The 11,966-nt window shown below is 50.3% G+C and overlaps 5 protein-coding genes across 5 annotated transcripts; 2 read left to right on the top strand and 3 right to left on the bottom strand.

The window, feature by feature from the left end:
* Positions 1–71: 71 nt before the first annotated feature.
* On the top strand, positions 72–1,955 carry PV09_06382 (uncharacterized protein). The gene is made up of 3 exons (XM_016360015.1): positions 72–1,271; positions 1,339–1,598; positions 1,654–1,955. The coding sequence occupies exons 1-3, from the start codon at positions 515–517 to the stop codon at positions 1,702–1,704; spliced, it is 1,068 nt and encodes a 355-aa protein (XP_016212097.1). The 5' UTR covers positions 72–514; the 3' UTR covers positions 1,705–1,955.
* On the bottom strand, positions 1,686–3,956 carry PV09_06381 (uncharacterized protein). Its single transcript, XM_016360014.1, has 5 exons — positions 3,486–3,956; positions 3,306–3,425; positions 3,046–3,255; positions 2,363–2,971; positions 1,686–2,297 (listed from the first exon to the last, which is right to left on the bottom strand). The coding sequence occupies exons 1-5, from the start codon at positions 3,687–3,689 to the stop codon at positions 1,980–1,982; spliced, it is 1,461 nt and encodes a 486-aa protein (XP_016212096.1). The 5' UTR covers positions 3,690–3,956; the 3' UTR covers positions 1,686–1,979.
* A 194-nt stretch (positions 3,957–4,150) lies between these two features.
* On the bottom strand, positions 4,151–5,421 carry PV09_06380 (uncharacterized protein). Its single transcript, XM_016360013.1, has 2 exons — positions 4,997–5,421; positions 4,151–4,922 (listed from the first exon to the last, which is right to left on the bottom strand). The coding sequence occupies exons 1-2, from the start codon at positions 5,190–5,192 to the stop codon at positions 4,339–4,341; spliced, it is 780 nt and encodes a 259-aa protein (XP_016212095.1). The 5' UTR covers positions 5,193–5,421; the 3' UTR covers positions 4,151–4,338.
* A 2,439-nt stretch (positions 5,422–7,860) lies between these two features.
* PV09_06379 (uncharacterized protein) lies at positions 7,861–10,370 on the top strand (the record flags this gene model as incomplete). Its single annotated transcript, XM_016360012.1, has 6 exons — positions 7,861–7,881; positions 7,932–9,218; positions 9,308–9,409; positions 9,469–9,588; positions 9,666–9,919; positions 9,971–10,370. Exons 2-6 carry the CDS (start codon positions 9,015–9,017, stop codon positions 10,368–10,370), a joined length of 1,080 nt encoding a protein of 359 aa, XP_016212094.1. The 5' UTR covers positions 7,861–7,881; positions 7,932–9,014.
* PV09_06378 (uncharacterized protein) lies at positions 10,093–11,545 on the bottom strand. The gene has a single exon (XM_016360011.1). The coding sequence runs from the start codon at positions 11,437–11,439 to the stop codon at positions 10,513–10,515; it is 927 nt and encodes a 308-aa protein (XP_016212093.1). The 5' UTR covers positions 11,440–11,545; the 3' UTR covers positions 10,093–10,512.
* Positions 11,546–11,966: the final 421 nt, after the last annotated feature.

Here is an 11,966-nt window from a genome sequence, read left to right as displayed (position 1 = left end):
CAACTCGAATTGAAGATTGCGGATCCGTAAACGCCATTTCTAGAACTCTTCTAGAACACGCCTGCTGATTACAAATGTCTTTTTTGGCCAATGCGTCCATACACAGGAATTGTTGCTCCACCTTTGCTCTATGCCGAGGCACTTTTCCACCAGCTAGTTTGTATTAACACTTTTTTTTCTTAAGGCCCGGACGAAAAAAACCAAGCTACCAATACCAAACCTTCCATGTTTTGTGCGTTCATATACCATGTAGCTTAGAAATGTTCTGCCGTCGTGTCGTGCGCTGGCCTATCCAGAGACCCACGCAGCCGTCATATGCCCTAGTCCGTTCGCCGTCATGAGAAAATGATGCAACTGCAGCACCTATAAAACATGCGTTTCCTTTTGGACCTTCATACGCTTTCTCTTTGTCTCCTCGTCTCACATGATATATACTTGTTACCTAGATTTCCACTCCAAAGTTTCGCTCATCCTTTCTCTACTTGTCTAACTGAACCCCCCTTGATACGCCACCATGGTTCAGAACAAAGGCCTTATCTTTAAGAACGTACCCTCTGGCTGGCCTGTCCCAGGCAAGGACCTTGCCATTGAAGCTCGCGAGATCGACTTGAATCAAGATCCACCGAAAAATGGATTGATAATCAAGAACTATTATGTCTCCTTCGACCCGTACCAGCGTGGTCGGATGCGAGCTCCAGAAACCAAGAGCTACGCCCCGCCTTTCGAGCTGGGCAAGCCTATCACGAATCGCGCCATCTCAAAGGTGATCAAGTCGGACGTGGATCGATTCAAGCCCGGCGACGTCATCGTCACGATGGATAGCGCCGGGACGGAGGAATATACGCTTCTGCCGGAAGGGCCGACGAGCAGAGCCATGAAGCTGGAGAACCCGTACAACCTGGACCCGCGAATTTTCCTTGGCGCACTCGGCATGCCTGGTCTGACTGCGTGGTCTTCGTTCTACGACATCGGGCAGCCGAAGAAGGGAGAAACCATCTTCATTTCCGCAGCAAGCGGCGCCGTGGGCCAACTTGTCGGTCAGCTGGCCAAGCACGAGGGCCTCAAAGTCATCGGCTCGGTGGGCTCGGACGACAAACTGGACTTCATTTTGAAAGAGCTGAAGTTCGATGCTGGCTTCAACTACAAGAAAGAAGCGCCCAAGGACGCTCTGCCTAGGCTCGCGCCAGAGGGCATCGACATCTACTACGAGAACGTCGGAGGCGAGACCCTCGAAGCCGCAATCACAAATATGAACAACTTTGGTAGAATAGGTACGTGCGCCGTGGCCACTGTCTCCTGTGATTGACAAACGTGACTAACCGTGATTTCGTGAACCAGTCGCTTGCGGCATGATTTCGCAGTACAACCTCAAGCCGGAGGAAGCGTATCCGATCAGGAACTTGATGATGGTGGTTGCCAAGCGCCTGACAATGCGCGGCTTCATCGTCAGCGATGAGAATATGGGTCCCAAATACTTCAAGGAGCACCAGGAGAAACTGCAGAAATGGATCCACGAGGGGACATTTATCGCTCGACAGTCAGTCACGAAAGGCATCGACAATGCCATCGATGGGTTCTTGGGAATGCTGAGAGGCGATGTGAGTAGAAAATGCGAACGCGGAGTTAATATTTCATGGGCTAACAGTGGAACAGAACTTTGGAAAAGCTTTGCTGGAGATTGCGGATTTGGAGAAAGATGCATGACTGCATAACTCATTGAAGCTATGATTTTGAGTTTAAGAAAACTATATTCAGAACTGCGTGCATGCTCGATATTCTGTATCATATTTTAGGCCAGTACATATGTCACCGTTGTGATGGTACATGCACAGCGTTGCGGATTGCATATGTGGTGCTGAGCATGTCGTCATGCCAATGATTATCATGAATTCCCTCATCTACCAAAATAATAACCCATAAATCATCACCATGGCTACCTCTTTGCGTGAGAAAACCTATATAATGTTTACTTTTAATTTTTATCTCTTGCTGTCCGTGATCCTACTCTCTTCGCCTCCCGTATCCGGCGGCGGTCTGTATCCTGGCCGCGGTCCATCAACCGGGGGTACGGTCTCAGCTATGGCGTCCTCATAAGACGGCGGGGCGTCCTCGTAGCCTGGTGCAGACTGAGCGGGAAGACCGCTTGTGACGCTGGGAGCAGATGCGGCTGCTGTCTCGTTTGGTACGGGTTTTCGCCGTGGAGGGTACGTCTCCGTCCGTTTGAGTAGCTCGGGTGGAGGTCTGATTCCGGAGAAGACTTCGACGCTGATACTTAATGGCAGAACGATAAACTGGTTCTTTTGCAAGTGTCAGTGAAAACCTCTTAGGCGTATACACACGAATGGAAAGGGTGAGGAATTACTCGGCTATGCATGCCACCATAAGCCAAGCCCACAGACACCTTGAGCTCATACTTTCTGGATATATTGCACGTGATGAATGACGGCGGTACGGAGTCGGGAAGTCTCTGTCCGGCCCAGAAATCCTTGCTGATCTCCGTCTCGGTACCGATCTCGTCAGCAACTGTGCCAATGGGGCGGTTGATATTGGCTAGACTGACGAGCACCCAGCCACTGCTTTCCGTACGCACTGCATCATGCGCTCGCACCTGCGTGAACCCAATAAGCTCTACCTGTAGCGTCTTCAAATACAGCAATTCGTTGCGCTCGCTCAGTTGTTTGACGAGAAGTCTCAACGGTACATCCCCGCCACAGGTGAGTATTGCTGGATTCGGTAGTCGTGCGTCTACTGTGAAGCGCGCAGGCCCTTTTGATGCTGCGGTTGGGGACGATGGTGATTCAGGTAGACTGCCCTTGCGCGATTTCCCGAAAATACTGCCTGTGCTGCCTTTTCTATCACCAAGCATGGGAGAAAAAGTGTCGGGGATAAACTGGTGCTGACGCCTAGCGTAGGTCTCCCCATCTTGAGGGGGTCGAGGAGGCTCAATAGGCACGAAAGAGATGGCGTTAAACTAGTGAGACGGCATTGTTAGTTTTGGAGAATAAAATATTTTTTTTTAGGAAATTATACGGATGGCCGACGTACCGCGCGTGGATTTTGCTTCAGGAAGGAAGGCAGGTTTACTGTACACTTTAGATAGTACCGAATCTCAGCCTCCCCAGGGAAGTAAATCGATGGCGGCAAAGTCGTCTTGACATGCTGAGCGGGTGGCTTTGCGACCTCCAGCATGCCGCCAGCAAAACCAAGATTTGCTGACAAAGTTTGGTTTTGCAGACAGGCATTGTTGATGGGCATCTTGACCCTATCAGCGTACGATCTGTATCATGTGACTTGAGTTCTCAAACCTTGAAGTAGAAAGGGTACGTGTACGACCCAGGTGTAAGAACAAAATTAGGCCCTATGCCAGGTTCCACAGGGTTGATCTGGTCGGGAGGCGGAAAGACGGTCGCTACTTTGTACAACAACTTTTCGTTCAGAGTCAGCAAGTCGTATACGCGGGCAGCATTGCGTCATGCTCAACATACCTTGTGTATCTCTAGATTCGGTCGAGGTCTGTCATTTCTTCCAGGATGCGGAGGTGCCAACAACCGTGTCCTCGATTCACCCTCGAGCTTGACGGTTATGTGGGAAACCGTGGTGTTGGAGTAGACATGCAGCTGAACACGGCCTGATATTACATCCAGGTTGGTAAACGGTCCTTTGCTGTCCAAGACCAATTGGAGATGCATGATGTGTTATCAACAGATCGCCCCCAAAGTCCCGGGGGAGGATATTCATCCAAGGGACTCAAACAAGAGGTTGTGCTCAGCTGAGGACTCATGAAAGTTCAAGATTCAAAATGGTTATGCATGCTGCCCAACCTTTTTGCGGCAGGTAAAAATCGTTGCCTTGCGATTGTACGCGTCCTGAAGCTGGTTTTTGATAGAACAACCTAAGCCTTCTAGAAAACAGGCGCAGACGAGTATATTCTTATTGGCCTTCCGTGGCACTCCGAGGTTTTGAATGCGCAGACATAGCCACAATTTCACCATGTACCAAGAGACGATGTCGACGCAAACCGCGCTCTCATTGGTCCGTAGACTTTTCATGCCCGACGCAGGCCAACGGTGACTTACAAGCCGAACGACAAGCTCAAGCACTGCAAAAGGATATCTTAGAGCTGGCTAGGTTTAATGTGAGAATAGCCCTGGTGGACTCCGATGTGACATAATAATTCATTACATGCGACACACAAGACTGGTCGACTCTTAGTACATGATAATTCCCCGCAGAAAAGTCGTCGTTCTGAAAAGCCCCTCTTGCACTCCGTGTGTTGGGGTATACTCTTATTAAACATGAAAGCAATATCCAGAATCGTGTCAGATTAAACACGCACTCTCATAGCATCCACATTGCTGTCGCAATGGCACTCCCAAGCACGCACCAACCCAAGTTCTCGAGTGCCTTGCCCGAGAGGCCAGCAGCCGAATCGCTGCCTCCAGCTGCTGTTGTTCCGTTCGGAAGGGTGCCATTTATGAAGACTTGAGAAGTGCCATTAACGTCTGCCACGCGAACAAGACTGCTGTTGAGGTTTGTGAAGTTGCCGAGAGTGCTGTTCAGGTACGACTGGTCATCATTGTCGTCACAACCACACACGCTGTACTGTTGGCATAGACAATTGACAGGCTTCGACTCATTGCGATGCGAGGTGCTGTTGTACCAGTAGTAAGGGTGTGTGTATGGGTAGAGGTAGGCTCCGTAAAGCCAGAGACCGGGAAAGAAAGCTAGGGCTCCAACCCCCAACAATGCGACTGGCGCTATTCCCTTGGGCGTCTTCGATCCGGCTGTGAAAGGGGTCGTTGCGCCGCCGCCGTAGTATCGGCCACCACCATACGAGCGCGGGGCACCGCTGCCAGCGGAGGTGGAGCCTCCAGCGTTCGAAGTGGAGCCCGTGCGGCTACCGCCCGAAGAACCGCTGCTACCTGGTTGACTGAATTAATGACGGTCTTTGGACAGCTGTTGAAGGGGGAAAAGTGCAGTGGACGTGGGAACGTACCGCTTGAGCTGCCACTCGAGGAGCCGGAACTTCCTCCTTTGCCTCCGCCACCACCTCCCTTGCGTTTAAAAAGCTCGCTCAGCGAGATGTCACGCGTTAGCGAAGAGTCTCGTCGTTCAATGTCCTTGGGCACGCTGAGCGCTAGCACACCCAACACGCCGGCCAAGAAGAACACCAAAAAAGACGCGAATTTCATTGTGGCGATTTGGCGAAACAAAGAGAAAAGGAAGATGTGCGAAAGGCCGCAAACTACGACGCACGAGATGCAGAGAGAGTAAGCAATCGAGGTCTCCCCTAGAAGCGCATTGGCAGGCGGTCGTCACGGCTTGCAAGATGTGAAAGAAGCACGAACGATATCGATCCCTGGAATTATGTAGAGAAGCAAAAGTCAGCTGCTGGTGACTTGAACGTGGCGCAAGTCGTTTTGCTTCACGAGTTGGGTAGAAGAACACGAGGGATCCGCAATCCCGGTCGCCTTCGCCTCCGCGCAGCCGCAATCTTACTGGCTCGAGCCCAATACAGCCCCCAGATAGTACGGGCTTGTTCGAAATCTGCCTCAGTCTTGATGTCACGATTTGCAGCAACGCTTGACGGGCTAACCCTCGCGAAAGGCTTGGCCTTTGTCGCTAGTCAGCACCGGCACGGCGTCTTCCCGTCGTCGGACCTGGATCTCCCAGCTGGTCGTCAACCTCGACACTGTCGACAGAGCTACGTCAGACATGGCCACGCTGTGGTGCCTTTTCGTCGGATCAACAAAGAGTACTGGCACAGATTTCGATGACGGCCCTTGATCCGGGGCCGTCGCTGTCACCGAATCACTCCGTACAAAAAACGCCAAGGAGCTCAGTCGACACGGACTATGTTTTGCTTGTAAGCCAAGACCGCTAATCTCGCTTTATTCAAGTACGCGCTCTCGCAAAGTGTTTCAGAGCGACAGGACACAGCATGTGGATGGGCCACGTCCGTCACTGACTTCGACGGACGTATTCTACTGGACCCTCGTAAACCCTGTGGCCTCTTACTGCGTAGGAAACGAGCGAGAAGATGACCACGCCGCCGTAGATAAGAACAGACCAGTTCATGTACGCTGGTGTCGGATCGGGAGTCGGTGGAAAGAAGCAAACCACCCAAATTAACAAGAGAAACGCCACCGAGAAGGCGTTGATGGCAAAGCCAAATCTTCCAAGACAGAACCGCCGACTGAGCAGTGGCTCGTTTCGCCACCTTTTTACGCATAGACACGAAATAGAGACTATGTACGACGACAGGAGCGCATTCACACCCAGCGAGGTGATGTTGTTATATGCGACGCGGCTGCCGATATTGATTAGCGACAGCAGCGTACTGATGATCAACGTCAGCATAATTGATCGCAGAGGGATGTCCCAGCCAGGTGGAATCTGTCACTCATTAGCGGTGAATACGCCATTTCCGGATCGGACATACGTAAGCGAAGAACTGCGAGAATGGAACTCCATGATCGCGTGCAAAGGCGAAGAGCTGGCGTGACGCGGTCGCAATGTTTGTGATGCAGCAGAACGTTGACAAGACAACCAAAATACAGGTCATCGTAGTCGCGCCACCTACTGACTGTGTTCCATTACGAAAGACCTCGACAAATGGGTAGCCGAAAGCTCCAAGCTTACTTTTCTGAACATTCTCCACGTTACCAAGGCAGAAGCAGAACGTAACCAGCATCACGAAACCCAGGCTGCCATTCAACATTGCCGTCGAAATCAATGCCCTTGGTAATACGTACGACGCATCCTGGAGCTCTTCCGACATATGCGTCGCAGCGTCTGAGCCGATCAGAGACACCGTGGGCCCAATGACACCAACTAAGCAAGCGAGACCGGTGCTGGACCACTCGCCCGCACTGAAGTCGGTGAAGACCGTTTTTGGAGGCGAACGCGGTGCCAGGATCCAGAGCGGAACAATGATCGCGAAGAAGCCGAGCACATGTAAGATGAGAACGATGCCTTCCACCAGGGGCAATTTCCTGGCCAAAAAGATGTTGAACGCACCACATAGGCTGGCCAGGACGATGACGATCAATGACCCGTGCCATGCTGGGGCTGTGTACGTGTCGTAGTTGAGGATGATGAGAGCCTGGATCTCCATACCGGCCAGAAATGCCGCTGATGCCGATCCCGTTTGCCAGCCTATCACCACTTAGTACATCTTTATGGGACTTGGTGTTCAGCGTCGTACCAAGGACACACAGCCAACCAACGATATAGCTGAAAAACTTCTGGTATCTCCTCGGCGCAAACTCACTGACCCAATGATATTGACCGCCAGCAGTTGGTGCCATAGAGGCCATTTCAGCCACTGCTCTGGTTCGTTAAAAAAAATCAGTTTGTACGCTAGGCGGTGAACCTTACTCGAAGCGACCACTGTGAGGAAGCCAAGCAAGGTGCCGATGTATACCCAGATCAGACCAGCGGTGCCGCCGTTCGATAATCCAAACACGGCCGTCCTATATGTAGTTAGGCGGAGGAGATCTGAAGCGTTTCAGCTCTTCGCTCACCCAAGTTGAATCTCCCATGTCGACAGAAGGATCATCGAAAATCCAAATATGCTAAAGAATCCAAAATTCCTCTGCATAAGCGTTAAATCGCAAGCTAATCCATGGGATCAGAACGGACTCTTAGTTTTTGGGTCTTGCCCATACGGTACATATCAGCCTGATCCGCAAGTGTGCCATTCTTCTCTCTCGTCTCTTTCGGACCTTGGTCGATGATACCAGCTCCCTTATTATCTTGTAATTCGATTTCGTTCATGATAACTAGAACTAAACTATTCAACTAGTCGTGAATGACAACGTTGTGGCAGTAAAAGATTTGGCTTCGCGCTTTTAGCAGGAAGAGAATCTGAGTTCAAAGGTGAAGATCTTCTAAGTTGAAAATCTACACAATTGTCTAACGCTTATAAGTATTCAAAAAGCCGTTATAGGATTGATCTTATGGATTTTATAGGTCAGAAAAAATTACCATGATAACAGACAGCCCGGATACCAATCCCCGATTCTTGAGATCTATGTCAAAACAGCTTCGGACATCTGGGTTTGCTAAACACCACGAAAAACAGTTTACAAGGCTGGCGATAACTCAAAGGCCACCTCCCTGTCTTCAGGTAGACTATCCCATGTTCAGTGGCATTAGCACATGAGTACAAGTCGTTAAGCGAATAGTGACCACAGCAGGTTTGCAATACACCATTAGTTGTGTAACATATTGAAGATGGTGAATAGGAGGGTTAGACAACCTTTTGCATCTTTGCGAACTGGGTTCAACGAAGATACCTTGTCATTGTCGTCTGGGCATAAATCAGCAATCTCAGCTGCACGTCAAGATCTGAGTTCAGCAAACAATGATTATCGCCATTTTGAAGCAGCTCATCAAGCACGGCTGAAAAAGGTGGTCTCGCGAGAGACATAACAACATACATCGTGAGATCAATGAGCTTTCGTTCCACTGCATGCGTCGAGGAGGACAGGGAATCGGGTGCGATGCACTATTTCTTCAACTGTGCAAGGTTCAAGCGCAAAAGTGGAACTTGTTTGCCATTCGATTCGAATCTGGGGCGTTGCTTGTGATCAACTCAACGGTGCGTCCTTCTCGATAGATCTTTGCCGAGTCTGGATCAAAGGTAGCTTAGCATCGCCGAAGTGCACTATGCCAGGTCGTCGCACAACGCGCGCAAGATGATGATTTTGCAAATCGTCTTCTTCATTCAAAAGAGAGCGCCACCACGACCTGTTCACTTCCGGCTCTTCGGGTCACAACTTAAAACTTCCAATTACTTGCTTCCGCGCATGAAGTGCAGATTTTTGGTTGTTTGGAGCACAAGTCGACGAACACGAAAGGCCATTCAATAAATTCAGCTTCACATTGAAATGCATTTGGAGCACCATAAAGCACGTCTAATACCAATGATCTAGTCCTTTCAAACTCATTCAAGCAAGCAGTTCTACGTAGCTACGGCCACATAATTGGCTTTGCTGCGAAGACCGAAAATGTCAAATGAAATCTCGTCTTCGAAATCCGCCTACGTCGTCACTGGTACTCGATTTTCCCCGATTACTGAGAGCGACAAGGCCGGTATCCTCTGGATCGCCTCCCTACTATCAGGGATTTACTCATTCCTTTCATTGTCAGTCCGATTGTACATTAAACGAAAATTCTTTGGCTATGATGACTGGATGTGCTTAGCTGCGACTGTAAGTCGCCCGAACAAGACGATATTTACCCTCGCAACGTTGCGATTGATCTCATTTTTAAAAACGACTCGCTAACATGCAACCGCCAGTTCGTAGGGGCCGCATCATTCATCGCAATTTACGTTGGCCTATCGAACGGTCTCGGAAAGGCCTTTGTGCACGACCCGATAAGTCTGCGAAGAATTGGTCGAGTAGGGGATGCAACAGCTCCTGATATCAAGATTCAGACTAACAATAACCCTCATTATAGGCAGTATTTGCTAGCCGTATTGCCTTTGTGCTTGCAAATGCGTTATCGAAATCATCGGTGGTCCTTCTGATCCGACGTGTGTTTTCGTTGGATATGTCGCACCACCTCATGCTCTGCAATGTACGCTTGGTCATTGGCTTTATGCAACTTTCTTTCCCGTCCCTAAAGAATCTTAATCGCTAATTTTCTTTCTGCAGATAACCCTGGCGGCAACAGCTCTATGGGCATCAGGGTCTCTAGTTAGTGTCTCCGTTACCTGTGCTCCTGAAGGTCTTGTCAATGGCGAAGCCTTGACATGTGCGCGGCAGGCTACACGATGGCAAGCAATTGGCATATTCGACGCAATAACCGAACTATTGATCAACTTTTTGTCTTTGGGACTTGTTTGGAGACTAAATATGAGATTTGAACTCAAAGTCCGCGTTATATTGGCATTTACATTTCGACTCCTGTCGGTCAATCCACTACATCACCTCAACATTTGCTTCTAACGTAATGTTAGATTAATAGCTATTGCTGTTGTCCACATTCGATACATCCTATACATGCCAGCTGTGAAGCTAAATCTCAACATCATTCCAGCCTTGACGATAGAGCAAATTCAACTCAGCTATGCTTTGATATCCGCGACACTACCCAACCTAAAGTCGTTCATAATGAGCTTCAACACTGCCATGATGATGGACTTCGGGGAATACCAAGCACCTTCCCACGCTAGAACGCCGTTGTCCCTTCGCTGCACAGGTGAGAAGCAGCAACAGGTTTATTGCCAGGGCCAGAACTGCAACATGGAAACAAGCTCAAGAGTTGAATGGATTGAAATGAGGCATTTAGAAAAATCTGCCAATTCGCTTGCAGAAAATTACGAAGGAAGTGCGGAAAAATTGATACGGCTTGTTTAGCTGGTGAGAGTCGCGAGTTTTAACAGAATGCTAGCCTAGTTCGACGCAGCAGACTTCACCACGACCATCTCTGGACATGTCTAAATAGCCAATGTCCGCTGAAGAATCAAAAGGTATGTATAAGGAAATTCTCGGCAAGATCTTATCGTGGCCTACACGCCTCTGCTTGCATCTTCGCCCATTCTTCACAGCTCGTTGTTTTCCTTGCCAGCAGCCACTCACTCACTCCAGGATTGCCCCAAAGCCCTCTCTTATCGTAGTAGAGCAGAATTCGCTCAAAGACATCCATCTTCCGGGGCTCGTCCTTCGCATTGAATCTACTCGCGAGTAATGCCACACCCTCTTCAAGGGACTTCTTCTCCACCCGGATCGATTTCCCGATCGCACGGCCAACGATTTCCAGGAATTCGGAGTACCTCGTCGGCAACGTCGATATGATCGGGTACGCAGCGTAGAAGTGCTTCTCCCGCCCCTCCAGAACGGCTGCCGCTGCGTCCGCCAGATCCCTCAAGGCCGTGAACGAGAACTTCGTGTCGGGATTGTACGGGATCGGATAGACAGGGTTGTCCTGCTGTGTGAAGAACGCCACCGGCGTGTTCTCGAAGAAGTGGCTGGGCTGCAAGATTGTGAAGTTGAGGCCGCTTTCCATCAGATACTCCTCGACGTAGCGCTTGCAGTCGTGGTTCATTAGCTTCCTCAGCTGCGTCGGCCACACGGAGGACAGCACGAAATGCTTGAATGTTCCGTGCTCGGCCACCGCGGCGTCAATCATGTTGAAGCCGCACTGCGTTTCGTGGGGCGTTCCCGATGGCCCAACGTGGTAAATCGCCGAGACGCCGCTCATGATACGCCTAGCATCGTCCGGATTGACCAGGTCCGCCTGCACGACGTCGGCGTCGGGATACTTCTCGCGCAGGGCCCGCGCGGAGACGTCCGAATGAACTGCGAGCCGCAGTTTCTTCCACTTGGGCCGCAGGATTGGTATCAAGGCGGAAGCCTGCTTCCCACCGGCACACGTTATGAGCAGCAGCTCGTTCTCCGGGTCGGCAGCTCGCGCCGTGTCTGACATCACGATCTCACACCACTTGATCCTGACTTTAACTCCTGGACTACCGGGATTGGGAAGCGCCGCTCGATCATCCAACTTCGCAAAATTAGAGGTCAAACAGTGTGGGATAGGCTGACCTATATATCGTCACATCAGCACGGCGTGCCTACCGGAGATAACTCTGCGCAGAAACTCCGGACCACCGCCTTACCTCACCCCATGCGGGAGCTTACTTGCGGCTAGAGGACAAAAAAGGCAAGAATCTGAAAGAATTGTGGAGAAAAATGGATCAGAAGCCACGCATGCACGATGCGATTGTCGGATCAGGTTCTAGTCGAGAGGAGCCGCGAGACGGAAAGAGTCCAGCATCATGAATGTAGATCACCAAGGTTTCAGCGCTTCGATAGACAATATGCACATTGGCCACTTGCCAAAAGGCTGAATCAGGCTTATTTTTAAACCTCTTTTGGTCCCTCGTTGCTCTTGTTCCACCTCTTCGCTTTCTTGTTCCCATAATTCAGTACGATGGAGGAGTTGAGGGGGATATA

This window comes from Verruconis gallopava (genome assembly GCF_000836295.1).
Source record: "Verruconis gallopava strain CBS 43764 unplaced genomic scaffold supercont1.22, whole genome shotgun sequence".
NCBI lineage: Eukaryota > Fungi > Ascomycota > Dothideomycetes > Venturiales > Sympoventuriaceae > Verruconis > Verruconis gallopava.
Note: the sequence above shows the minus strand (reverse complement) of the source record. Positions and strands in the feature narration are given on the sequence as shown.

Bases quoted from the DNA above. Each gene is read 5' to 3' on its own strand.
- PV09_06378 (XM_016360011.1), bottom strand. From the start codon at position 11,439: ATGTCAGACACGGCGCGAGCTGCCGACCCGGAGAACGAGCTGCTGCTC.
- PV09_06380 (XM_016360013.1), bottom strand. From the start codon at position 5,192: ATGAAATTCGCGTCTTTTTTGGTGTTCTTCTTGGCCGGCGTGTTGGGT. The intron at 4,923-4,996 runs GTACGTTCCCAC...TCAGTCAACCAG, and splicing joins CTCGAGTGGCAGCTCAAGCG to GTAGCAGCGGTTCTTCGGGC.
- PV09_06381 (XM_016360014.1), bottom strand. From the start codon at position 3,689: ATGCATCTCCAATTGGTCTTGGACAGCAAAGGACCGTTTACCAACCTG. The intron at 3,426-3,485 runs GTATGTTGAGCA...CTGAACGAAAAG, and splicing joins CGAATCTAGAGATACACAAG to TTGTTGTACAAAGTAGCGAC. The intron at 3,256-3,305 runs GTTTGAGAACTC...GATAGGGTCAAG, and splicing joins CGTACCCTTTCTACTTCAAG to ATGCCCATCAACAATGCCTG.
- PV09_06382 (XM_016360015.1), top strand. From the start codon at position 515: ATGGTTCAGAACAAAGGCCTTATCTTTAAGAACGTACCCTCTGGCTGG. The intron at 1,272-1,338 runs GTACGTGCGCCG...TTCGTGAACCAG, and splicing joins GAACAACTTTGGTAGAATAG to TCGCTTGCGGCATGATTTCG. The intron at 1,599-1,653 runs GTGAGTAGAAAA...ACAGTGGAACAG, and splicing joins TGGGAATGCTGAGAGGCGAT to AACTTTGGAAAAGCTTTGCT.